The sequence below is a fragment of the Triturus cristatus genome, chromosome 2_1, assembly GCF_964204655.1.
Source record: "Triturus cristatus chromosome 2_1, aTriCri1.1, whole genome shotgun sequence".
NCBI lineage: Eukaryota > Metazoa > Chordata > Amphibia > Caudata > Salamandridae > Triturus > Triturus cristatus.
This window is the reverse complement of record NC_140581.1, coordinates 928,753,267-928,779,840: the sequence shown is the minus strand read 5'-3', so window position 1 is coordinate 928,779,840 and position 26,574 is coordinate 928,753,267. Positions and strand designations below refer to the sequence as shown.

The 26,574-nt window shown below is 51.9% G+C and overlaps 1 protein-coding gene across 3 annotated transcripts in view; it reads left to right on the top strand.

The window, feature by feature from the left end:
- The window catches only part of VPS13A (vacuolar protein sorting 13 homolog A), a 2,314,464-nt gene that overhangs the window by 1,873,336 nt on the left and 414,554 nt on the right, over window positions 1–26,574 (top strand). For all 3 annotated transcript variants that reach the window (XM_085633365.1, XM_085633382.1, XM_085633374.1), the window contains one exon: window positions 6,966–7,129. In XM_085633365.1, the coding sequence (XP_085489491.1) occupies window positions 6,966–7,129 (164 nt within the window). The remainder of the gene's footprint in view (window positions 1–6,965; window positions 7,130–26,574) is intronic.

The window sequence follows — 26,574 nt, the reverse complement described above, 5'->3', positions numbered from 1 at the left end:
CGGGTTTGTCAGGATGACCCTCCGGTTCCTGTGCCTAATGGCCTAATGGTATCCTGCTAGTGCAACATGCCAGATGGCATATGCTGGCTCTGCAGTGGGACCTGAAGTTCCAGTGGGCAGAGCATTAGGGCAACATGTCCGATCACGTCCTGATCTCGGAGGGCACTGCATGACAATTGCAGTGGTGGCTCACGAATTGCGATTCGTCAATGGGTCAATGGCAGATCCTCTCCCTTCCCCAACCGGAGCACACAGTGGTGACGAATGCGTCCCTCCTGGGATGGGGTGGCCACATGGGAGAGGCTGAGATCAGAGGCCTCTGGTCTCCGGCGGGGTCCCAGCTCCATAACAACCTTTTGGAGCTTTGGGCGATCTGACTGGCACTGAAAGCATTCCTTCCCTCTGTCCGGGGAAGTGTAGTGCAGGTGTTAACGGACAACACCACCGCCATGTGGTACTGCAACAAACAGGGCGGGGTGGGGTCATGGACCCTATGTCAGGAGGCTCTCCGCCTCTGGACATGGCTGGAACATCAAGGCATTACCTTGGTGGTTCAACACCTGGCAGGTTCTCTGAACGTCAGGGCAGAGGAACTCAGCCGCCGGTGCATGGTGGATCACAAATGGCATCTGAACTCAGACGTAGCGCAAGGTCTCTTTCTGCAGTGGGGAGAGCCTTGGTTAGATCTGTTCGCCACCGAAGAGAACGCGCAATGACATCAGTTCTGCGCGTTGGAATTTCCAAGGCGGCACTCGCTCAGCTACGCTTTTCCTATCGAGTGGAGCTGCGGTCCGTTGTACGCCTTTCCGCCTATACCACTTCTGCCCAGAGTGCTTGTAGGAGAGTAAGATCTGCACTTATGTTGCCCCCACTTTTTTTCTGATGTTAACACTGGTTTCAGGCTATAGTCTGGCTGGGTCCCTGCTAATCATGGCCCCAGTCTCTCTGTTCTCTCTAAACAACTTGGAGTGCATACTAGATGCACTAGTGATTGGATAATGTGGTACCTTGTGAGCCCCTAGTATAGGGTACCCTAGGTACCAAGGGCATAGGTACTTCACAGGCCTACCAGGGGCTGAAGCATGTATTATGCCACCCCTGGGAAGCAGACTAAATCTGACACCACTGGCCTGCTACTGCAGCCTGGGTGAGGTAGTGTTAGCACTCCTCACTGAGGTATAGGTTCCTATATCTCACCATACACACACATATAAGCCTATCAGTCACCCCTAAGGCAGGCCCTATCAATCCTGAGGGCAGGGTGCTTGGTTTACAATGTGAAAGGGAGCCTCTGCATGAGCAGAACCCCTCTGCAGCTGGGAGAGTCTATTCTCTGTGGCTGTTTGTGGATGCGGTTAAACCATATACTCTTAAGTGCATTATACCATACCGGTAAATGCTAACTTTGGAATGACTGCATCAAAACACGTGTTTGGTGTCAAACAACTTGGAATCATATTCCCTCACCAGTAACTGGTGTGAGAGTATGATCCCACCCTTCTAGAGGGGACGACATGTACCACTGTGGACACACAGTAGAAATCTAAAAGAGCCCTGGCATAAAAAAATGGATGCCACTAGCACAGACACTAGGCTGCCCTCCTGCTGCTGACTGAAACTCGCACTGGAGGAGGCCCAACAATAAGCATCCTGTCACAGGGAGGTGTCACCGCCTTCCAGGAAGGATTTAGTGTATTGGGGCTGGGTGGGTGCACTCCTAGAGTGCTTTGAAGTCCTGCACTGGGGGAGTAGTAGGCTCCTCTGTGCATATACCAGCTCAAACCGGTTCAGGGGCTACCTATTCCTGCTCTGGCGTGAAACTGGACACAGGGAAGTGGGTGTAACCACCCCCTACCCTGACCCTCCCAGAGGAGTGGTCATAAAGCTAGTCCCTCCATTTCTTTTAGTATAAGATAGGGAACCCTTGCCATTGCAAACTAGATATCCCTGGACGACGCTTTACAAGAAGAATCCTGGCCCTTCGACATTCCACTACCTTTGGAAGACGGAAGAATCTCCCTTGGAGTCAAGGAGCGACTCACCAAAAACTCTAATCAACGGTCGCAAACTTTCCCGCTCCCGCTGGAGTCCGAAGTCCCTGCAGCCCCAGAAGTGGATTTCCTGACTTCTCGACGGCCATTGTGAGTCCCCAGCAAACCTGAGGCGAGTGGATCCCACGAGTGACGAGGAACAGCAATACCCGGGTACCATGCACTATTGTCAAGTGCAACCCCTTCACGGCGTTCTACGAACTTGTGCATTGGACCATTTGTGGCCCAAGCCTCCAGCAGGTTGTGCACCGAAAATCAGAGGCCTACCCCGTCCCGATTGACCGTGGGCTCCTGTAAAGCATTTCCTCACGAGGCGTCTTCGCAATCTCTTGCCCGTTGGCTTGTGGGTCCCCGGAAGACTTTCTTATCGAACCACAGGGCTCCCCTGGTTGCTCCAGGCCTGCCCTCACTCACCCTCGCTGGGTGAGTCCCTCAGACCTTGCTGGTGTGCACCACCGACTTTATTCGCTTTCCACGAGACTTGCTGTTGCCAAGGCTTGTTGGCTCCAATCTGGTTGCCGACACCTCAGTAAGCTGCAGATGTCGTGGGACACTCCGAATCCAGCTGCTGGTCATCGTCGATGCCTCCTGGACCTCGTGGGCAAAGAGTCAAAACACCCTTGATCACCTGAAATCACCCGACTTCCATGGGCATCCATCTTCCTGGCCTCGGGTCACTGGCAAGTGACTGTGAACCCTGTCCCTTCTGCTTTCAGTTCATCTTCATCTTGAATCCAGCCTTGGATTCCACCGGACACTTCTCCAGTCTTCGCAAGCAGCAAATCTTCTTTGGTTTCCATAGAAAACAGAGACGCGACCCAACACCAAAAGACACCTATGCACCCGGGTTCCCTGGGTGAGGTAACTTGTGCATTCCGGTCCCCTAGTGTGTGTTGGCCCTCGAATTACTTACCTTGTAAGTGGCTTGCTTGTAGACTTCCTCGAAGTACCCTAAAACTTAAAAAAATCCAACCGCAACTTGCTCCATTGAAATCAATAGGGAACCCGCAACTGTGTTCTCACACTGCACGCGTCTGCCGTGGGTCTTTTACTTACCTGCCTTGGGCGGATTAGTGAGGCCCCAGCGATTCTACAGGCCCTAGGCCTTGTCCCCTTGCAAGTCGACATTCCTAAACCTCTTTTTTAGTATATGGTCTGGTACGCCCCTAGGGCCCCAGCCATATTTGTGCTTAACTTTCTGTGAAACGTTGATATTTGAATGTGTTCCTGACTTCTAATCTCATAAAGAGATTAGTTGAGTGTGTCTAGTAATAAATACATATATATTTGATATATATACCTGTGTGATGTCCTTTCATTTGGTAATTCAAGAGATTATAAGGTAAAACAAGCTGCTTTACATTACTCAGAGACTTAGCCTGAAGGCTGCTCTCCACAGCTACCACTAGGATAGCTTTCTTTAAAAGGTTGTCTTAAACCTATCTACCATAAGAGTCGAATTGGACTGGTGCAAGGTGACCACTATAACTAGTGACCAGCATATGCCAGGCCAACTTCTCACAGTGCTGAAGAAGATTCGGCGCAACCGGGCCCAAGTCATACTTGTGGCTCCTGATTGGGCACGAAGAAACTGGTATCCCGAGCTGCTCAGCATGGCGATCGCTCCCCCGATCCGACTGCCTCTTCGGGAGGATCTTCTGTCGCAGCAGCAGTGGACGGTCCACCACCCGAAGCTGTCCAGCCTCCACCTCCATGCGTGGAGATTGAGCAGCGACAGTTGACAGCTTTCGATCTTCCTTCCGAAGTCTGTGATATGATATTGGCAGTCAGGCGTCCCTCCACTAAGACGGTCTAGGCCTGCAGGTGGAACAAATTTGTGGCATGGTGCACAGCAAAGGCTGTGGATCCCCTTTCTGCCCCTCTTTCCAAGGTCCTTCTGTTCCTTCTCTCTTTGGCCCAGCAGGGCTCTGCTCTGGGCACTATCAAGGGTTATCTCTCGGCTATTTCTGCCTTTCGAAGGCTTCCAGATCAGCCTTCTCTTTTTAAGTCTCCGGTTGTTAATCGCTTCCTGAAAGGCATTACACACACGTTTCCCCCCCGTGCCTTTCATAATGCCTCAATGGGACTTAAATCTTGTCTTGACCTATCTGATGTGCGCTCCCTTTGAGCCACTTCATAACTGTCATTTGCGTCTTCTCACTCTAAAGACGGCTTTCCTGGTAGCTATCACCTCTGCCAGAAAAGTGAGTGAGCTTCAGGCTCTTTCTTCTAAACCTCCTTTTCTCTCTGTTCATCCGGACGAAGTGGTTTTAAGGACTCGTCCTTCTTTCTTGCAATAGGTTTGTCACGCCCTTCCACATCGGGCAGACCATCACTTTGCCCACCTTCTTTCCGCATCCTTCAAAAGAGGAAGAGAGGCTACACCGCCTGGACCCAAAACGTGCGCTCTTGTTCTATCTGAGGTGCACACAACAGTTCCGGGTGGATGATCAACTTTTTGTTGGCTACGTAGACGCCAAAAAAGATTGGGTCGTGCACAAATGGACCATCTCTCGGTAGGTCATTCTTTGCATCAAAGCATGTTACTCGTTGGCTAAGAAGGAGCCTCCTGTGGGGCTACGTGCCCATTCTACCCAGGCAATGGCAGCCACTACTGCTTTGGGACGCGGTGTTCCCTTGCAGGACATCTGTCAGGCAGCTACGTGGGCCTCGCTGCACACGTTTACCAAGCATTATTGCCTTGATGGTCAAGTCCGGAGAGACGGCTTCTTTGGCCCTTCTATTCTCTGTGACTTGCTGGTGTGATCTTGTTCGCAGACCCACCACCGGGGTTGGTATTGCTGGGGTATCTATTCCACGGTAAGGAATCTATCACTAACGTGTCTCTTTCAGATGCACAAGTTACTTACTTGTGTAACGATATATCTGTAAGAGACATTAGTTAGTGATAGATTCCTTACCACCCCACCCATCCTCCCTGTTCTGTGAACTGATTTCTAGGGTTAAGGTCATCCCTTTTAGGGCCCTAGTTTCATGGCACCAGTGGCTCTGCATTCCTGGCGCGGAAAGTAGTGTACAGAACTGACATCAGCGCGCATGGGTGACACCTAAGTAGTCTCCGTGACGTCATCTCGGCGCCTACGACGCCAGCGACGGACGCGGAGCCGCACGACGCCACCATCCGACGCGCAGGTATACAGCTGACTAAAACTTTCCGGATCCAGTCTGACGCCTGCGGATATTATACGGTAAGGAATCTATCACTAACTAATGTTTCTTACAGATATATCGTTACACAAGTAAGTAACTTGTGCGTTAAGCTGCTTAATTCCATTTTATATAGTTGAATGACTTTCGAGAGACACGCTAGGACAGAAACATTATAGCTAGACATACATGTAATCACTTTAGATATCCTTTGGTCAGATTTTCTGTGAGGTAGTACATAGGAGTTGCACAGTATGTCACAGTATATCACAAGTAGGAACTGCATGTTCATAAGAAAACCATGTGTTTTGTTTTGCACTTCTTACAGGCTACTTACTAACATGTTTTACAAGAAGGTTATGCCGTTCCTCTTAAACAGAAAAGTACAGAGTCAGGGTAGATAAGAATCCCACTAACCCCAAGAGATGGGGTCAGTGTAGGGAATCCATAGATCGGATAATAATGCCCTCACACACCCTTGCAGGTGTCATGCTTCATCATCTGGGCTGCTCCTCGTCGGGTCGGCAGTGCAATACCCGACGGGCTCCCTGTAATAGGGGCTCTTTATCGGAGATCTTTATATCCGAATACCGTATGGTGAAGTGCGGGTAAGGGGGCAATATAGTGTAGATGAAGTGCGGTGAGTTTAAAATAGGGTTGGGAGTACCGAGGTAAAGAAGTATTTATTCTGGGGGTCTCCTACCCTAACTAAAAAAAAAGAACCAAGGCACAAGCTCGAGTATAATGTCTCGTATTGTGTTATACCTTGTGTAACGAAGTGTTGGGCAACATGTTTCCCACTATTGGAATAATCTCCTCGCGATTCTTCAGGACCTAGATAATAGCTATCTACACCTAAATAAGTGTGGTCGGTTTTCTACTCACGGTAGTGGTGTCTAATGGTTAAAGTACCTGGATCTACCCTAATCAGTAAAACCCCTGGCTTCAACAGTACCCGGTGGACAGGGCAGGTCCACGTTTCTGCATTATGCACCACAACTTCCTACAATTATAGGAAGCATGCGCTATGCATATCCCACCGGGTACTGTTGTTTACCTTGGTACTCCCAACCCTATTTTATCTCACCGCACTTCATCTACACTATATTGCCCCCTTACCCGCACTTCACCATACGGCATTCGGCTATAAAGATCTCCGATAAAGAGCCCCTATTACAGGGAGCCCGTCGGGCATTGCACTGCGACCCGACGAGGAGCAGCCCAGATGATGAAGCATGACACCTGCAAGGGTGTGTGAGGGCATTATTTTCCGATCTATGGATTCCCTACACTGACCCCAGCTCTTGGGGTTCGTGGGATTCTGATCTACCCTGACTCTGTACTTTTCTGTTTAAGAGGAACGGCATAACCTTCTTGTAAAACATTTGCTCAGGCCATTGTTTATGCTGGACCTCCCACTCTTGTGAGAGTGGAAAAGGCCCTCTTCGTCCCTCCCTATTGGTTACAACTACTTACTAACATGCCCTTAATTAATCTTAGTTTTCAATGCAGTTATGGGACCTAAGGATGTCATGTTGTTTTTGAATGTTTCTGCAAATTTGTGAAAACTCTCTGCTATATGTCATAATCAGCCTGTTCTTATTCCCAATTTTTATATGTTTTCATCTTACCACATACTAGTTATGCTCTTGTTTTCAAATCTTCTATCCTAATAACTATTTCTAACACATAGTTTGGATAACTTTGGTCTTTAAAACGTCAATCCATAACTCTCTTTACAACTAGGGGGCCTGGCTGGTGCAGCATCAAGAATTACTGGAGCAATGGCAAAAGGAGTAGCAGCCATAACTATGGATGAAGAGTACCAGCAAAAAAGAAGGGAAGCCATGAACAAGCAGCCAAGTGGCTTCAAGGAGGGAATTACTCGTGGGGGAAAAGGCTTAGTATCCGTAAGAACCTTTGCTTAATCAGTACTAATGTTCTGTGTCCAGGAGTGGTAAATGTAACTTCATTAATCTTCAGTTTTCTTAATTCCCCACAATGATTACATTGTGAAGCATAGTTCAACACGTGAAACTGTAAAATTTTGCCCTAAAATTCAAACATCATAATCCATATTTTGTCTCAGTAAATGTCATGGGAAGTTACTTTGTCCCTTGTACAAATGCAATTTTTATGAATGGCAAACTCGTAATGGAACTTTCCTTTGCAGATTTTCCTTGTTGCCTAGGCCAGGACAATGGAATATTTATCAAATGAGTAGAATATTATTCCTTGGATAATCCACAACATTATCATTATTAAAGCACTTGCCTTCAAATGGCTTCGCCGAACACCAGATGTACCATCACTCAGGCCTTGATCACCAGGCAGTTAGACCATGCAATTCATTCCAAGCAGAGACTCCAGACCATACAGCACTCCGCCGCCAGATTTATCCTCGACCTACACAGACGGATTTGCACCACCCCCACCTCAGAAAACTCCTTGGCTCCCTATACAGAAGAGATGCCAATACAAGCTCATGATTCACGTTTACAAAGCATTGCTCCCCTTCAGCCTTACCAGTGCCCCTCGGGTGTTCACCAAGGTGATGGCAGTGGTTGCAGCTCAACTGCGCAGGTTAGGGGTGTGAGAAGTTGGCCTGGTATATGCTGTTCACTAGTTAAAGTGGACACCTTGCACCAGTACAATTCGACTCTTATGGTAGTAGGTTTAAGACAACCTTTTAATGAAAGCTATCCTAGTGGTAGCTGTGGAGAGCAGCCTTCAGGCTAAGTCTTTAGAGCAATGTAAAGAAGCTTGTTTTACCTTATAATCTCTTGAATTACCAAATGAAAGAACACCACACAGGTATATATATCAAATTTATATGTATTTATTACTAACAACTCTCTGCTAATCTCTTTGAGATTAGAAGTCAGGAACATATGCACAAATCAACATTTCACAATAAGTTAAGCACAAATATGGCTGGGGCCCTAGGGGCGTACCAGACCATATACTAAAAAAGACACTTAGAGATAACGACTTGCGAGGGGACAAGGCCTAGGGCCTTTAGAAGCGCTTGGGCCTCACTAAACCACCTAAGGCAGGTAAGTAAAGGACCCATGGGAGACATATGCAGTGTGAGAACACAGCAGCGAATCCCTATTGACTTCAATGGAGCAAGTCGCGATGGGAAATTTAGAATTTAAGGATACTTCGGGAGAGTCTATAAGCAAGTCACTTACAGGGTAAGTAGTTCTAGAGCCAACACCCACAGGAGCATGGTAGTGCTGGAGTTACCTCACCCAGGGAAGCCTGGTGCATAGGTGTATTTTGGTGTCGGGTCGTGACGTTGTTTTCAATGGGAGCCAAAGAAGACTTGCTGCTTGTGAAGACAGGAGAAGTGTCCGGTGGAATCCAAGGCTGGATTCAGAAGAAGGAAGACCTGAATGCAGAGGGGACAGTGTTCAAAGTCACTTGGCAGTGACCCGGGGCAAGGAAGATGGATAACCACAGTCGTCGGGTGATTTCAGGTGATCCACGCCTGCCTTGACTCTTCAGCCACAAGGTCCAGGAGGTGTTGACAACGAGCAGGAGCTGGATTCGGCGTGTCCCACGAAGTCTGCAGCTTACTGCGGTGTCGGTGACCAGATTGGAGCCAACAAGTCTTGGTAACAGCAAGTCTCGTGGAAAGGATAAAAAGTCAGCGGTGCAGACCAGCAAAGACTGAGGGACTCACCCAGCGAGGGTAAGTCAGGGCAGGCCTGGAGCAACCAGGGGAGCCCTTTGGAACTGTAGAAAAGTATTCTGGGGACCCACAAGCCAACCGGCAAGGGATCGCGAAGACGCCTCGGGAGGATTCACTCAACAGTGGACCACGGTCACTAGGGACGGGGTCGGCCTCTGATCTTCGGAGGGATTCCTGCTAGAGGCTTGGACCACACGTGGTCCAATGCACAAGTTCGTAGAATGTCGTGAAGGGGTTGCACTCGAAAATAGTGCACAGTACCCATGGATTGCGGTTCCTCGTCACTCGTGGGGTCCACTTGCCTCAGCGTCGCTGGGGACTCACGATGGCCTTGGAGAAGTCAGGAAATCCTCTTCCTGGGCTGCAGGGACCTCGGACTCCGGCGGGAGCGGGAAAGTTTGCGACCGTTGATTGCAAGATTTGGTGCCTGCCAAGCAGGGGAGTCACTCCTTGGCTCCAAGGGAGATTCTTCCGTCTTCCAGAGGTAATGGAACATCGAAGGTCCAGGATTCGTCTTAAGAGCATCGTCCAGGGGTATCTAGTTGGCAATGGCAAGGGTTCCCTAACTTATACTGAAAGGAAGGGAGGGACTAGCTCTATGACCCCACCTATGGGAGGTGGTGGCTACACCCACTTCCCTTTGACCAGTTTCGCGCCAGAGCAGGGGCAGGTAGCCCCTGAGCCGGTTTGAACTGGTGTATGCACAGAGGAGCCTACTGCTCCCCCAGTGCAGGACTTCAAAGCACTCTAGGAGTGCACCCACCCAGCCCCAATACACTAAACCCTGTCTGGGAGGTGGTCACACCTCCCTGTGACAGGATACCTATTGTTGGGCCTGCTCCACTGCGAGTTTCGGTCATCAGCAGGAGGGCAGCCCAGTGTCTGTGACTGGTGGCATCCATTTTGTGATGCCAGGGTTCTTCAGGATTCTACCGTGTTTCCACAGTAGGTACATGTCTATCTCTCTAGAAGGGTGGGATCATACTTTTGTGTGGGGGTATGATTCCAAAGCGTTTGACACCAAACACAACATGTTTTGATGCAGCCATTCCAAAGTTAGCATTAACCGCAAGGTTATAATGCACTTAAGAGTATATGGTTTGACCGCATTCACAAACAGCCCCAGAGAATAGACTCTGAGAGTTGCAGAGGGGCCCTGCTCAGGCAGAGGCACCCCCTCACACGGAAACCAAGCACCCTGCTCTCAGGATTGATAGGGCCTGCCTTAGGGGTGACTGATAGGTTTAAATGTGTGTGCAGAGAGAGATATAGTGAACCTATATCTCAGTGAGGAATGCTAGCACCACCTCACCCAGGCTGCAGTAGCAGGCCTGTGGTGTCAGATTTAGTCTGCTTCCCAGGGGTGGCATAATACATGCTACAGCCCCCGGTAGGCCTGTGAAGTACCTATGACCTTGGTACCTAAGGTACCATATACTAGGGGCTCATAAGGTACCAAAGTATCCAACCACTAGTGCACCTAATATGCACTCCAAGTTGTTTGGAGAGAACAGAGGGGCTGGGGCCCTGATTAGCAGGGTCCCAGCCAGACTATAGCCAGAAACCAGTGTAAACATCAGAAAAAAAGTGGAGGCAACATAAGAGGCAGATCCTACTCTCCTACAAGGGGTGTCAGTCTTCCCCACCTCGACGACTGGCTGTTGAAGGCGTCCTCCTCCCAGGCTGTCGTCTCCCAGCTTCAGACTACAGCGAACCTCCTGTATTAGCTGGGGTTCTCTATGAATGTACCGAAGTCACACCTCACTCCTTCTCAGATGCTCCCCTTCATCGGAAATGTTCGGGACACAGTGCCGTTTCTGGCCTATCCTCCTGAGCAGCGAATTCGGATATTCAGGTTATGATTCTGATGTTTCATCCTCTATCCTGGATTTTGGCGAGACTCACTCTGAGGCTGTTGAGCCTCATGGTCTCCTACATCTTGTTGGTAAAGCATGCCAGGTGGCGTATGCAGGCTCTGCAGTGGGACTTGAAGTTCCAGTGGGCACAGCATTGGGGAACTTACCAACATGGGCCAGATCTCGGAAGGAACTGCGAGAGATCTGCAGTGGTAGTTGACGAAACGTGATTGGGTCAAGGGCAGACCCCTCTCCCTTCCCCAACCAAATCTCACAGTCATGACAGATGCATCACAACTGGAATAGGGCGGCCTTCTGTGAGAGGTGGAGATCAGTGGACCCTGTTCTCCAGTGGAGTCAGGACTCCACCTCAATTTGTTGGAGCTTTGAGCCATTCTATTGGCATTGAAATCATTTCTTCCCACTGTCAAGGTTAAGTTAGAGCAGGTGTTCACGGACATCACCACCGCCATGTGTTACTGCAACAAGCAGAGCTGGGTGGTGTCATGGACCCTTTGTTGAGAGGCCCTGCGTCTCTGGACATGGCCGAGCAACAGCAGGGCATAACCCTGGTGGTTCACCACTTGGCAGGTTCTCTGAACGGCAGGGCGGACGAACTCAGCCGTCGATGCCTAGCAGATCAAGAATGGTGTCTCCAGTCGGAGGTGGCACAAGGTCTCTGTCAGCAGTGGGAAGAACCTTCGTTAGATTTGTTCGCCCCTGAAGAGAGCGCGCAGTGTCAGCGATGCTGCACACTGGAGTTTCAAAGGCGGCTATGGCTCAGCGACGCCTTTCGTCGGGAGTGGAGCTCAGGCCTGCTGTACACCTTTCCGCCCATGCCACTCTTACCCAGGGTTCTGAAGAAGATCAGGAGCAACAAGGCCCAAGTCATCCTCGTGGCTCAGGACGGAGCAAGGTACAGTCTGGTATCCAGAGCTTCTGCAGATGAGCATTGATCCTCCAATCAGGCTGCCCCTTAGGGAGAATCTTCTGTCGAAACAGCAGTGGAGGGTTCTCCACCCGGACCTGTCAACTCGGCACCTCCATGTGTGGGGATTGAGCGGCCTAAGTTGATGGCTTTTTACCTTCCTCCCAAAGTATGTAATGTTATTTTGGCTGCCAGGTGGCCCGCCACTAAACTGTATACGCCTGCCATTGGCAGAAATTTGTATAATACTGTACAGAAAGGTCTATTGACCCTCTTTCTGCTTCTCTTTCACTGTTCTTTTATTCATTCTAACCCTTTGGGAACTCTCAAGGGTTATCTTTCTGCTCTGTCTGCTTTTTTGCGGCTGCCAGACCAGCCCTCTCTCTTTAGGTCTCCAATTTACATAGGGTTTTTAAAAGGGCTGGCTCACTTGTTTCCACCCAAGCCATTTGTTATGCCGCAGTCGGACCTTAATTTGGTCCTCACTTATCTTATATGTGCTCCCTTCGAGCCTTTACACAACTTTCCCCTCTGGCCGCTTACCAGCAAGACAGCCTTTTTAGTGGCGATTACATCTGCCCGGAGGGTGAGTGAGTTGCAGGCGTTATCTTGCATGCCTCCCTACATGATGTATTTTCCAGACAAAGTGGTGCTTCGCACCCATGCTTCATTCTTGCCAAAGATTGTGACCCCCATTCCATCTGGGTCAATCTATCACGTTGTCCACCCTCTTTGCTCCCCCGCATCCCTCTAAGAAAGAGGAGTGTCTCCACTGCCTTGACCCAAAAAGAGCATTGTTCTGACTTGACCACACAAAAGCGTTCTGGGTGGACGACCAACTCTTTGTGGGGGTACGTGGGAAAGAAGAAGGGAAGGGCAATGCAGAAAAGGACCATCTCTCGCTGGGTCGTTCTCTGCATTAAGAGCTGCTATGCCCTGGCTAATATGCAGTCCCCTGAGAGATTAAGGGCCCATTCCACTCTTTTTTTTTTTTTTTTTTAAATATCTTTATTGAGCATCAGACAAAAGCAATCACATTTACATCCGGTATCCATGTGTCATCTGTGCATTTTACGGTAAACAAAAACCAAAAGGTCTACAATCTGATATCCAAGTGACAAAGATCCACCACCTCAGCAATGCGGCACTGCATTTCCAACATTGTCAATGAGTGTAAGCAAACGAGACAAGTAGCCCGCACCCTGAGTGGTTTGTCCTGCACCTACAGAGAGCAGAACAGTACAATACTCAATATAGCCCTACCCCACAACCACCCCCCTCCCCCCAACCCAAAACTAACTAAAGACATTGGTGCCGTTTCACGGGTGAAGCACCCCCTCCGATGTAGTAGCGGCAGGTGTCCACCCAGCTCTGTTGCCCCCAACCATTCCACAAGGGGGACGGATGCAACTTCGGCCTTGGCTAAATGTGTCCCAGTTCTTGACAGCTGCCAGGCGGCAACATGGGCATCCTTGCACACATTTGCCAAGCACTACTGCCTGGACAGTCCCGTCCGCAGAGATGGCCAATTTGCCCGTTCGGTCCTGCAGGCCTTCCTAGTAAAAGGTATTGGTCTGCAACCCGCTGCTCGGACAGCATGGCTTGGGCATCTAATTCAAAGGTAACGAATCTGCAGCTAGAAGTCTCTATCGGATAAACAAGTTACTTACCTTCAGTATCTGAAAGAGACACGTTAGTGATAGATTCCTTATCTTAGAATATCCCCAGCCGTCAGACTGGATCCGGAAAGTTTTGCTAGCAGTACCCCTGCGCGTCAGTAGGTGGCGTCGTGCTGCTCCGCGTGCGTCGCTGGCGTCGCAAGTGCCGAGATGACGTCACGGAGACTACTTAGGCGCCACCCATGCGCACTGACGTCAGTTCTTTCTTTTTCCGTGCCAGCAAGCGCAGATTCGGTTAGAGCACGTATCTTAGTCACTTTTTGACTACACTTTTGAGACTTTTGTCTCCCCCTTTTCTCCTGGTGCACGTAGGGATGCCTCGATTTAAGTCTTGTGTGGCCTGCCGTCGCAATATGTGGGTGGCGGACCCCCACGATGTTTGCCTCTACTGCCTGTAGACTGACCACGACTCCCGGGACTGTCAGGCCATGGCCCGATTGAATTGAGGGAGCGGCACCGGAAGCAGCTGGAGGTCCGGCATGCGTCCCAACGCCATTCCAGGTCCAGGGACCGTTCCCGGGAATGCTCGCGGGGCCGCAGTCGTCACTCCTCGGGCTCTAAGTCTTCACCCTCGGATTCCGGTAAGCGATGACATAAAAAGAAGTCAGAGAAACGTGTTCGCTCTCCGACGTCCCCCCACCGGTCCACGGATGCGGACGAGGGGGACAGGGGTTCTGCCCCTGCAGCTCCTTTGGAGCCTGGGAGTCCCGCGGCCTACCCGCCTTACCCAGGTCCGTCGGCGACTCCCGAACAGGTGCAAGAGTTTCTTGCCACCATGGACCGCCTTTTTAGGCCTCGGGCTCCTGCCGGCGCACCTTCGGGCCCCGCGGTCCCGTGTCCAGATCCTATTGGGCCGTCAGCGCCGACGGCGGATCCCGCTCCGGCGCCACAGGATCCTGAGCCGTTGGCTCCGGCCCCGGCGCCACGAGGACCAGCGCTGCCGGCCCCAGCACCACCCTCGGCTCCGCCTCCGGCGCCACAGTGGGTGCCGGTTGTTCTGCCCTTGCCCCGGTTCCAGGACCATTTCGTTCCTACCTCCGTCTCGGCCCCGCGGTCTGTTACCCCTGCAACAGAGGTGGAGGATGACTGGGAGGGGTCCGAGGATCCTCTTGCCCGTCAGTGTGACTCCGAGCAGGACTGGGTGGATGACTTGGAGGACGCCAGCGACCTCGATGTCTCTTCTGAACCGGTTTTTTGCCTCTCCCCCGCCTACCATGGAGGTGGGCGCCTCCTACACGATGGTGCTCCGTCGGGCTGCTGAGGTCCTCAACCTCGATCTTCCTACGGTGGCCCTCAATACTAATCTCCTCACTAACGTGCTCCAGACAGTGTCTACTTCGGAGCCCCTGCTTCCCTTCAACGCCCTCCCTGACGTCTTGTTGGGCACTTGGTCGAGGCCAGCCACAGGGGCTCCTGTGGATAAGAATGTCGCCAGGCGTCATCGCCTGGCGCCTGGTGACCCTGTGTTTCAGACCACTCATCCCAGCAGAGTGCCTTTCCCACGACTCCGCCGGATAAGAACTCTAAGAAGCTGGAACAGTTCGGGAAGCGGTTGTTCTCTTCGGCCAGCTTGGGGCTGTGGTCGGTGAACACCGCCTGCTTATGGGGCCTCTATTCCCACACGGTGTGGGATGCGGTTGCTCAGGTGTTGCCTCAGTGTCCTGAGTAGATCCACGCTGTGCTGTCCCAAGCAGTTGCTGAGGGTAAGGATGCGGCTAAGTTCGCCATTCGGTGTGGTTTGGACACCGCTGACTCACTCGGCAGGGCGATTTCTAGGACTGTGGTGCTTCGTCGCCACGCCTGGCTAAGATCCACTGGGTTCTCACCTGATCTCCAGAGCTCACTCATGGACATGCCCTTTGATGGCACTCACCTGTTTGGCGATAAGGCCGACAGTGCACTGGAGCGTTTTAAGGACTCGCGGGCCACGGCCAAGTCCTTGGGTCTTTCCGCAAAAAGCCCGGCCACTCCTGGGTTTCGTTCCTTTCGTGGCCATGGCTGAGCGCCCAAGCACGTTCCTACAGCAAGCCTGTGCAGAACCAGCCTCAGCGCGGACGCGGCTTCCGCAGGGGTGGGTCTGGGAATCAGCGTGGGGGTCAGTCCACCTCCGCCCCCACTGCTTCTACCTCCAAACCTTCCTAATCTGAGTTCTGTGGAGCACCCCATGCCGGTGGGTGGCAGGATCCGCCACCACCTCCCCCACTGGCACGATATCACATCAGACAAGTGGGTGTTGCAGATCATCCGCAAGGGTTACTCCCTTCCCTTTCAGTCCTCCCCTCCAGCCATTCCACCTCGGTGCCACCACATGTCGGGGGAACACTTGGTACTTCTCTAGCAGGAAGTCACGGCCCTCTTGGCCAAGGGGGCCATTGAGTGTGTTCCTGGGCCAGAAGTAGGGTGTGGTTGTTATTCCCACTACTTTCTGGTCCCCAAGAAGGTCAAAGGGGGCCTGTGCCCCATCTTGGACCTCAGGAACGTCAATCGCTTCCTCCGGTAGGAGAAGTTCAAGATGTTGACTCTGGCTCAGGTCTTGGCTGCCCTCGACCCTGGAGACTGGATGGTAGCGTTGGACTTGCAGGACGCATATTTTCACATCCCCGTCCTGTCGGCCCACCGGCGTTACCTGCGGTTCACGGTAGGCCGCGAGCATTTTCAATTTGCCGTGCTCGCCTTCGGCCTTACCAGCGCCCCTCGGGTGTTCACCAAAGTGATGGCGGTGGTCGCAGCTCATCTGCGCAGGTCAGGGTTTTCAGTCTTTCTTTACCTCGACGACTGGTTGTTGAAGGCGGGCTCGCCCCAGTCGTCACCACCTTCAGACTACGGCCGACCTCCTGCATTTGCTGGGGTTCTCCATCAACGTGTCGAAGTCGCACCTGAGTCCCTCTCAAAAGCTCCCCTTCGTGGGAGCGGTCCTGGATTTGACGCTGTTTCGGGTTTATCCTCCCGAGCGGCGAGTCTGGGATATTCAGGCTATGATTCCGATCTTTCAGCCTCTGTCCCGGGTTTCAGTCAGGATGCCCCTCTGGCTCCTGCTAGTGCAACATGCCAGATGGCACATACGGGCTCTGCAGTGAGACCTGAAGTTCCAGTGGGCGCAGCATCAGGGCAACCTGTCCGATCATGTCCAGATCTCGGAGGGCACTGCACATCAATTCCAGTGGTGGCTCACAAATTGCTATTGGGTCAATGGCAGATCCCTCTCCCTTCCCCAACTGGAGCACACAGTGGTGACGGATGCGTCCCTCCTGGGATGGGGAGGCCACTTGGGAGAATCGGAGATCAGAGGCCTCTGGTCTCCAGCGGAGGCCCGGCTCCATATCAACCTTTTGGAGCTTCGGTCGATCCGTCTTGCACTGAAGGCATTCCTTCCCTCTGTCCGGGGAAGTGTGGTGCAGGTGTTCACGGACAACACCACCGCCATGTAGTATTGCAACAAACAGGGCGGGGTGGGTATGTGGACCCTATGTTAGGAGGCTCTGCGCCATGGCTGGAACACCCAGGCATTACCTTGGTGGTTCAACACCTGGCAGGTTCTCTGAACGCCAGGGCGGACGAACTCAGCTGCCGGTGCTTGATGGATCACGAATGGCGTCTGAACTCGGACGTGGTGCAAGGTCTCTTTCAGCAGTGGGGAGAGCGTTGGTTAGATCTATTCGCCACCGAATAGAACGCGTAATGTCATCAGTTCTGCGCGTTGGAATTTCCAGGGCGGTGCTCGCTAGGTGAAGCTTTTCGTCACAAGTGGAGTTGCGGTCTGTTGTACGCCTTTCTGCCTAAACCACTTCTGCCCAGAGTGCTGAAGAAGATTCGGCGCGACCGGGCCCAAGTCATCCTTGTGGCTCCGAATTCGGCACGAAGATACTGGTATCCCGATCTGCTCAGCATGGCGATCGATCCCCCGATCCGACTGCCTCTTCGAGAGGATCATCTGTCGCAGCAGCAGGGGACGGTCCTCCACACGAACCTGTCCAGCCTCCACCTCCATGCGTGGAGATTGAGCGGCGACAGTTGACAGCTTTTGATCTTCCTCCCGTAGTCTGTGATCTCATTCCGGCAGCCAGGCGTCCCTCTACTAAAACGGTATACACCTTCAGATGGAACAAGTTTGTGGCATGTTGCACAGCTAAGACTGTGGATCCCCTTTCTGCCCCTCTTTCCGAAGTCCTTCTGTTCCTTCTTTCTTTGGCCCAGCAGGGCTCTGCACTGGGGACTATCAAAGGTTATCTTTCGGCCATCTCCGCTTTTTTACAGCTACCAGATCAGCCTTCTCTTTTTAAGTCCCCGGTTGTTAACTGGTTCCTGAAAGGCATTACGCACACGTTTCCTCCTGTACCGTTCATAATGCCTCAGTGGGACTTAAACCTTGTCTTGACATATCTATTGTGCGCTCCCTTCGAGCCCCTTCATACCTGTCCTTTGTGTCTTCTCACTCTCAAGACGGCTTTCCTGGTAGCTATCACCTCTGCCAGAAGAGTGAGTGAGCTCCAGGCTCTTTCTTCTAAACCTCCTTTCCTTTCTGTTCATCGGACAAGGTGGTTTTAAGGACCCGTCCTTCTGTCTTGCCAAAGGTCGTCACGCCCTTCCACATCGGCCAGACCATCACTTTGCCTACCTTCTTTCCGCCTCCACATCCTTCCAAAGAGGAAGAGAGGCTCCATCGTCTGGACCCAAAATGTGCGCTCTCGTTCTACCTGAAGCGCACACAACAGTTCCGGGTGGATGACCAGCTCTTTGTTGGCTACGCGGGCGCCAAAAGAGGTCGGGCTGTGCACAAACGGACCATCTCTCGGTGGGTCGTTCTCTGCATCAAGGCCTGTTACTCGTTGGCTAAGAAAGAGCCTCCTGTGGGGCTGTGTGCCCATTCTACCAGGGCGACAGCGGCCTCTACTGCCTTGGGACGCGGCGTCCCCTTGCAGGACATTTGTCAGGCAGCTACGTGGGCCTCACTGCACACGTTTACCCAGCATTACTGCCTTGACAGTGAGGTCCGGAGAGAAGGCTTCTTTGGCCGTTCTGCTCTCCGTGACTTTCTGGTGTAATCTATTCGCAGACCCACCACCGGGGTTGGTATTGCTGGGGTATCTATTCTAAGGTAAGGAATCTATCACTAACGTGTCTCTTTCAGATGCACAAGTTACTACTTGTGTACCGATATATCTCTAAGGCGCATTAGTTAGTGATAGATCCTTACCGCCCCACCCATCCTCCCCGTACTGCGAACTGATTTCTAGGGTTAAGGTCATCCCTTTCCGGGCCCTAGTTTTCTTGGCACCAGTCAGTTTCTTGCATGGCTCTGCGTTCCTGCCGCGGAAAGTCGTGTACAGAACTGACGTCAGCGCGCATGGGTGGCGCCTAAGTAGTCTCCGTGACGTCATCTCGGTGCTTACGACGCCAGCGACGGACGCGGAGCCGCACAACGCCACCTACTGACACGCAGGGGTACTGCTAGCAAAACTTTGCAGATCCAGTCTGATGCCTGGGGATATTCTAAGGTAAGGAATCTATCACTAACTAATGTCTCTTACAGATATATTGTTGCACAAGTAGTAACTTGTGCGACGACTCTTATCTGGTAGAGAATCTGTCCATCTGCAGATTCCTTACTGACCCACCCATCCTCCCTGCCAAATTAAAAGTGAAGGGCTGTTTCACGTTTAAGTCCTTAGTTTCATGCACTAGTGATCAGTGTTCTTTATGGCTCGGCGCTTCTGGCATTGATGGTGGTGAAAAAAACCAGATGTCAACGCGCTGGGGTGGCGCCTCTTCAAGCACCGCTCATGTCACTTCCAGCACAGACAACACCACGTGGAGCCGAACAATGCCCCCTACAAACCCAGCAGGGGTCCTGCTCACGGAAAATTTGCAGATCCACTCATATGCCTGCGGATAATTCTATGGTAAGGAATTTGCGGCTAGATAGAGTCCCTAACAGATAAGGCGTTAACAAAAGTAAGTAACTTGTTTGTTTCTTTTCTCTTGGGCTGTCACTCATGAAGATGGTAAATTTCTCCGGCCTTCAATGGTTAATTGAGACTCATCCAAGCACCTGCGTAAAATTAAATAAAAACTTGAAAGATTCATAACTTGTCTTTAAAACAACATGCTATTTTTGTGTTTTGATTTGATTAATTGTCTAATTGTGTTCAATACACCAAGACAAAGTGTCATTAGCCTAAAGCTCATCGCACACATCTGTAATACAATTTCTACAGCCACTTCTATTAAGGGGCTGACTGACAACAAATATCAGCCCTTGCAACAATTTTCTAACTAGCCCACACTGTCCAGAGACCATGACTCAAATGGGGCAATGGGCCACGTTTGGGTCGTGACACTCCTACCTGCTCTGAAAGCAGCCACCTTAGCCTGCAGCTTATACAGTAAATGTGAAAGCGGTTGAATGGCAATTGGGGGGCTGTGAATCAATCCTTAATCATTTAGGCAAACACCTTTAATGTTATGAGTAAGTTGAAAAAAAATAAAATAAAGGCACAATAAAAAAAAAGACATTGTCTTTTTAGTACAATAATGAGAGGGGTAGAATCATTTCATAACCACTTATTTGTTAAATGTGCTTATAAAATAACACTTATAAGTAACTGAAAGAAGCAGGATGGAAGAGGAGGAACAGGGAAATACCGTTCATCCTGAAGGTAAGCATATCCGCTTCTATAGATTCCTTAACATTAACTTTTCTCCTAGGTGCCAGACTGTCGTCTGAACATTCCACAGTAATGTAGTGTGCTAAGGCTCCAAGTGACAGTGTTTGGCATGAGGGCTAGAGTTCAGGGATCCGCCAGAAGTGACAAAGGTGCTTTACAAAAGTACCCATACCTCGGTGATAATAGTACCTTTTTATCTAATAGAGACTTCTAGCTGCAAATTCCTTCCCTTAGAATTGTCCCCAAGTGTCAGACTGGATCTGGAAATATTTAATGAGCAGTACCCCTGTGCGCCGGTAGGTGGCGTCATTGGCGTCCGCGCCTGAAGTGATGTGCGTGATGCCTCTATAGGCGCCACCCCAGCGTACTGACGTCAGTTAATTTCTTTCCGCGCCAGTCAGCCCAGCTCTAGATAGAGCTACCCCACAGTAATTTTTTTAATAACCTTTTTCGATTTTTTGTCGTAGTCTTTTTTTAGATCTTTTCTTGGAGTGGCAGGGTGTTAACTAGGAAGGCCAGATTCAAACCCTACTGCGCTTGTCACCCACAGATGTTGGTGACGGACCCGCACCTTGTTTGCCTTTGGTCCTTTGAGCGCAACCACGATGCGAATACCTGCCGGGCCATGCACCCTAAGGCTTTGAGAGAGGGCTCCCTCAAGCTCCTTGCATCTTGATGTGCAACACCGCAACGGTATCGATCCCAGACGAGAGGAAGATCCTGGGTCGGTTGCAGATGCCAAGATTCTCGTCAATTTCCAAGTAGTCTTCGGGTAAGTGCCAGAAGAGAAATAAAAAAAAGTAGTTGAAGAAGTCTTTCACTTTGCCCCGTTCATCGAAGTCCTCCGACGTGACGAGTAGGTGTCGTCATTCGAGGCCTGGCTTCAAAGTTGAGCCTGGGCTGCATCCGTGCCTTCCCAAGTTCCCCGGAGCCAGAGCAAACCCTGCCGAACTTCGTGGGTTCTATGAGGCCATGTACCTCATGTTTGGGTTGGCCTTTCCTGCTGGCTTGCTTTCAGGTCTTGCGAGTTTGGGAGTGCCTCCACTGGTTCTTTGCTGGTGGTTCCAACCCCGGATCCAGTTTGGGACTTTGGATCCACACATGGACCCAGACTGGCGCTGGTTGTACCACCTCAACCTTCCCCGGCGCAAGTCCCGAAGTCGATGTACCTGGAGGCATCATCCCTTTTCTCAACACCCGACTCGGACACTGAGCTGGAGGGGCATCCTCCAACTCCGGCAACAACTGGAGCCATGCCTTCCAGGCCAGAGCCCGATACTATTCTTATAGGCTGCGACTCGGGGAGGATTTACAGATGTCGCTGGACCCTGAATTTTACCAGACCCTAACAAGGACTGGTTTGAGTAATTGGCGGGTGCCAGCGGACTGGACACCTCTCCAAAAACTGGCATGGTCTCTCCTCTTACCATGTCTACGGAGGAGGGAGCCTCGTTTACTATGGTGGTGTGAAGGGCGGCTGGGGTCCTGGACCTTAGCCTACCATCAGTGGCAGTTAGGACTAAAGTCTTGACAGAGGTGCGTCAGCTGGAAGTAACCCCCTCAAAACTGCTTCTCCCATTTAATAAAGCCCTCACAGACTTCCTGTTTGTGACTTGGTCCAAACTCTTCACAGGGTATGCTGTGAACAGGGTGATTGCCTGCTGCCACTGCCCTCGCCCCGGAACCCCAATTTCCTCATGCGACACTCTACCCCAGAGAGCTTGGTGGTCAAAGCTTCTACCTCCTGTGTAATTCCTGGTGTATTCCCTACTACTCCCCAGATAGGGAATCCAAGAGGCTGGATACCTTAGTAAAGAAAATATTTTCTTCCTTCAGCCTGACACTGCGGTCTGTGAACCCTTTGTGCCTTTTGGGCTGTTACTCGCATGCACTGTGTGATTTTGGTGAGTAGGTGCGGCCCATGGTACCGGAGGAGGCCTGGACCATGCTCTCCCAGGCTGTAACAGATGGGAGAGATGCAGCCACGTTTATGATCCGATGTGGGCTGGACACGAACGACTGACTTGGCAGATCAGTTTCTTCATCAGTGGCTTTGTGGTGCCACACCTGTCTGAGGACGACTGGCTTTTCTGGGGATGTGCAAGTGTCGCTTATGGACATGACCGTTGATGGCCCCCATCTCTGCAGAAACAAGGCGGACTCTGCTCTGGAGCACTTCAAGGATAGCAGAGCTACGGCCAGGTCCTTGGGCCTTTCCATGACTGCTCCCCAACCCCTGTCCGCCTTACGCTCCTTTCATGGCCACGAAGGGGCTTCCAACTGCATCTTTAACCACCCAACCACCATGGCGCTCAAGCGTCTCCAACTCTGCGTGGACAAGGACGCAGTACACACAGCCAGAGGTCAGGCCAGTCAACCACCCCCCAAGGCAGTCCTAGCCTCCAAACCCTTTTAATTCCCCCACCTACCATCATGGGCACCCAGTGGGAAGCAAGATACGCCATCATATGCCCCACTGGAGGTCAATAGCATCAGACCATTAGGTTCTTCAGATTGTCCAAGGAGGCTACTTTCTTACCTTTGTGACTTCTCTGCCCATGCCATCCTCTTGCGACAGGCTGACTGAGGACCATCTGTCCTTGCTCTCCCAGTAAGTAGCTGTTCTCTTGGCCAAAGGAGCCATAGAGAGTGTTCCCAAGCCATAAGTAGGTTTGGTTGTTATTCCTGCTGTTATCTGATAGAGACTACTAGCTGCAGATTCCTAACGTAGAGTTATCCCCAGGTGCGAGACTGGACCCGTAAAACTTTCTTGCCCAGCATCTCTGCGTGCCGGGGGGCGCACCTCGCGACTCCACCCCGACGTCCTCCGCGGGTGTGATGTCGGCGAGGTGACATAAGCCCCACCCCGGCGCAGTGACGTCAGTTTTCTTCTTTTCAGCGTGCAACGCGGACCTGGATCGTGTCCTCACCTTTTTCAGGCCTTCTTTTTCCGCTTAGCGTTTTTCTGGGTACAGTGTGCGAATGCCTTCGGGCTTCAAGACGTACTCGTCTTGCGCACGCCAGATGTCGTCGACGGATCCCCACCTCATCTGTATGTGGTGTTTGGGGGAGCACCACGACTCAAAGGACTGCGAGGCACGTCCGCAAATGAAGCCGAAGTCCCGGCGGGTGCGCCGAATGAAACTCCTTTCGGCACGCATGGCCAGGTCTGTGTCGTTGCCGTGTCCGTCCCCCGCGGACAGCTTCAAGAATGGCCGCTTCCATCTCCGTCATCGTCCTTCTCCCAGGCCGCAAGGGCGCCGCTCACCTGTTGGTAAGTGTCGAAATTTGTCCCCGATGCCTGGTCCCCGGCCTGTTGGGGACGTGGGTTCTCCGCGGGTGGTGTGGCCACGCACGTTGCCACCCTATCCGCCATTCCCCGGCGCGGGGCGACCAGAGCCCAGATGGAGGCCTACGCGGTGGCCTTGCAGGCCTCATTGGCTCTTCCTCCTTCTCCTTCTCTTCCTGGGACGTCTGCAGATCCCTTCACGCGTGCGGGGACTCCTGCGACATCACCGGCAGCTCCGGCGCCGACAGGTTCGGATCCGGGTTTGGAGGATGTGGTGCCGTCGGGGTGCGGCCCTTCGGGGTTCCCTCCTTCGGACCACGGCGCCTCTGCCTCGCCGCAAACCCCCACGGGGGTCCCTGTGGTATCGCAGGAGGTTGCCGGGGTTCAGGGCGTGTCCTCGAGTCCCCATCGGTCCTCTGGGCAGGCGGCGGCCTTGTCCGAGGTGACGCCGCTCAGGTGCCGGCGACTGCTGGCACTAGCGGCGCTGCAGGGGCCAGCTTGGGGCCGGGGCGCGTCCCCGGGCGCCCCTCCACGCAGGCGCCTGCCTCGTCGGAGGTCGAGTCGACACCTTTTTGGTGCCGTTCCTTAGCCGCCCCGGCTCCGACCCAGCCCCCGTCTCCCGCACCGCTCGTTGTGGTGGAGGTTGTTCCGGCGTCCCCTTCGGCGCCGGTCGACGTTGACCTGACAGCGGTTGCAGACTCTACGGCGCCGGGCCGACATCGGGTCGTTGATTCGTCTTCGGACGCCCCCTCTTCTCCAGAGGTTCGGCAGCTGTTTGTTTTATCTTCTCCGGAGACGGGTCACCGCGTTGTGGCTTTTTCCTCAGCGTCTTCTAAAGACGGCTCTTCGCCATCCCCGCGTCCACAGTCTTCGCCGGAGGCACCTCAGGCTCCCCATTCATCGGTCCACTCTCCTCCTTTTCGAGCTTGGCCTTTACTTCCTCCAGTTGGGCTGGGAGACGGCCGCCTTAGCTTGCAGCTGTCGCCCACGGAGTAGCTGCTTTCCCCGCCGCGGGGCCCTACGGAGGCGAGTGCTGCCTTCGCTTGGGCAGTTTCCACGGCTGCGGGAATCTTGCGTATGGGCGATCCAGCTGCCCATTTCCCCACTGATCATCTGCTGGAGGTTCTCTGTCAGGGCTCTGGTGGACGGGAGCTGCTTCTTCCCTTTGAGGCTGCGCTCCACAATTCTCTTTTGGGGGCCTGGGGGCATCCTGCCACGGGGGACCTGGTGTCCCAGCCTCTTCTGCACCGCCACCGGCCTGCTCCGCATGATCCTGTCTGTCTTTCCCTCCATCCTTCTACCAGGGGCCCTCTTTTACTGACTGCCTTTCCCTCCTTGCCATCAGTGTTGTCTCCACCGTCACGGGAGGCCCGCTGGTTGGATTCCTGGGGCCGCAACATCTTTGCCTCTTCCAGCGCTGCTTTGTGGGCCCTTAACACTCTTTGTGTGTTAGCTAGAGCTACTTCTTGCTTATGGGACTCGGCGGGCCCCCTTATGTCTTCCGCTTCTCAGGAGGGTGCCTGCGTTGATCTGCGGCACCATGTGTTGGATAGACAAGAGCTGGCGGCGTTCATTCTTCGCTCGGCTCTGGACGTTTCGGAGGTGCTTGGTCTTACCATGGCTACTTTGGTGGCCCTTCGTCGCCATGCCTGGCTCCGGGATAGTGTTTTTCCTGAAAATGTTAGGGAACGGCTGGTTGACCTCCCCATGGCGCTCTGTTGTTCCATGCCCCTGCGGATTCTGCCATTCAGAGGTTTCTTGTGGGGCTTTGCCCTCCTCCTCCTCCTCCTCCTCCACCTCAGTGACCTGACTGTCGGTCTGTGTTTTGGGAGGTGTTCTCCCGTTGTTTTCCTGGGGCCTTGTTACGGGTAGCCCAGGTTGTGTATTCTGCATGGTTGATGTGCCTTGAGGTCCTTTTGTTGAGCCCTTGGTGCTGTTGGCTGCTAGTCCGGCCCTTTGTTGTCTTGTGGTTTTGGCTGTTGGTAAGCCCGGTAGGCCTCGAGATTGGGCCTTCTGTTACTTCCTTATTGGCTGCTTGATAAGCCGTCTGCAGGTTTTTTCTGCAGGTCTTTCTGTTTTGTCCTCTGCTGCGGAAAGTTTTTCCTAAGAGGTGTTCCCATGGTTCTTGGGACGTAACCTACCCTATGTGGGGTACTTGTAGCTATTACATAGCTCTGTTCTGTGCTGAGGAGGTGTGGTCACCCTTTCGGGTTCCTGTTTAGGTGATAGTCGATGTGGGCTCATTGGAGTAGAATCGAGATCCCTATGCTGTGGGGGAATTGGTGCAGAAGGGGGGATCCTGATTTCTTTCAAACTGATTTCCACGTTTTCAGATGCATGGTCGGTATCATTAGAAGAAGATTGGTGAGATGCATTGAGTTTTCTAATTTGAATCTCTTTGGTATTAAGTCAATCTATATCTTCCAAACCGTACAAAGCGGCATAGGGGTTAGAGGTAGGAATATTAAATCTCTGGTATATCTGATGATTATTATTCCTTGGTGCCTGGTTTAGAGCTTGGAATGGTTGGTAGTTATTGTTCATAAGTCTACTATTCAGCTGTGGAAAAGAAGCATGGTTATGTGCAGCTTGAAAAGAGAAACGATGATCTATTTCACCCCAATTCGTAGAAGAGTCTTTTTTGTCATACGGATTGGAGTAAGAGATCAGTTCTCTAGGGTAGAAATAGTTAACCAAGTATGTAGCAATGGCAACCTCCCCTCTAGCCTCATACCAATCACCTATGCATCTGACCGCTCTGTGATCTCTAAAATTTATAATTATCACGTCCCCCTTCTTATCTTTCGGTCTAGTTCCTACCCAACATGTACGTCTCACCATAAGAATTTCCCCATTTATGTGTGCAGGGAGGGGTCTATTTTGGTTCAACCAATGCATGGTTTTGTTTTTTAGCGCATAGAAGTCCTCCCTTGCACCTGCTATTAATTCTGGAACCCCTGTCATAATAATTGTATATGGGGCTGATTCGGGGGGTAGATCCACTCTTCTGCTTACTGGGATATATTGAGGCTGGGTTAACCATTCACACTTCTCTTGATCTATTATATCCTTTTTCTTCATAATAGGTGTTACCGAAGAATGATTTCTATTTTTACTTTTTTGTTCTTCGGTGTCTCGTTGAGTACCAGATTTCTGTCTATTACCCGCCTTGTTGTCCCCTTCTGATTCTTTGCTGTTTATTGCGTGATGTTTCCTACCTAGATCTGCGGTATTATTGGAT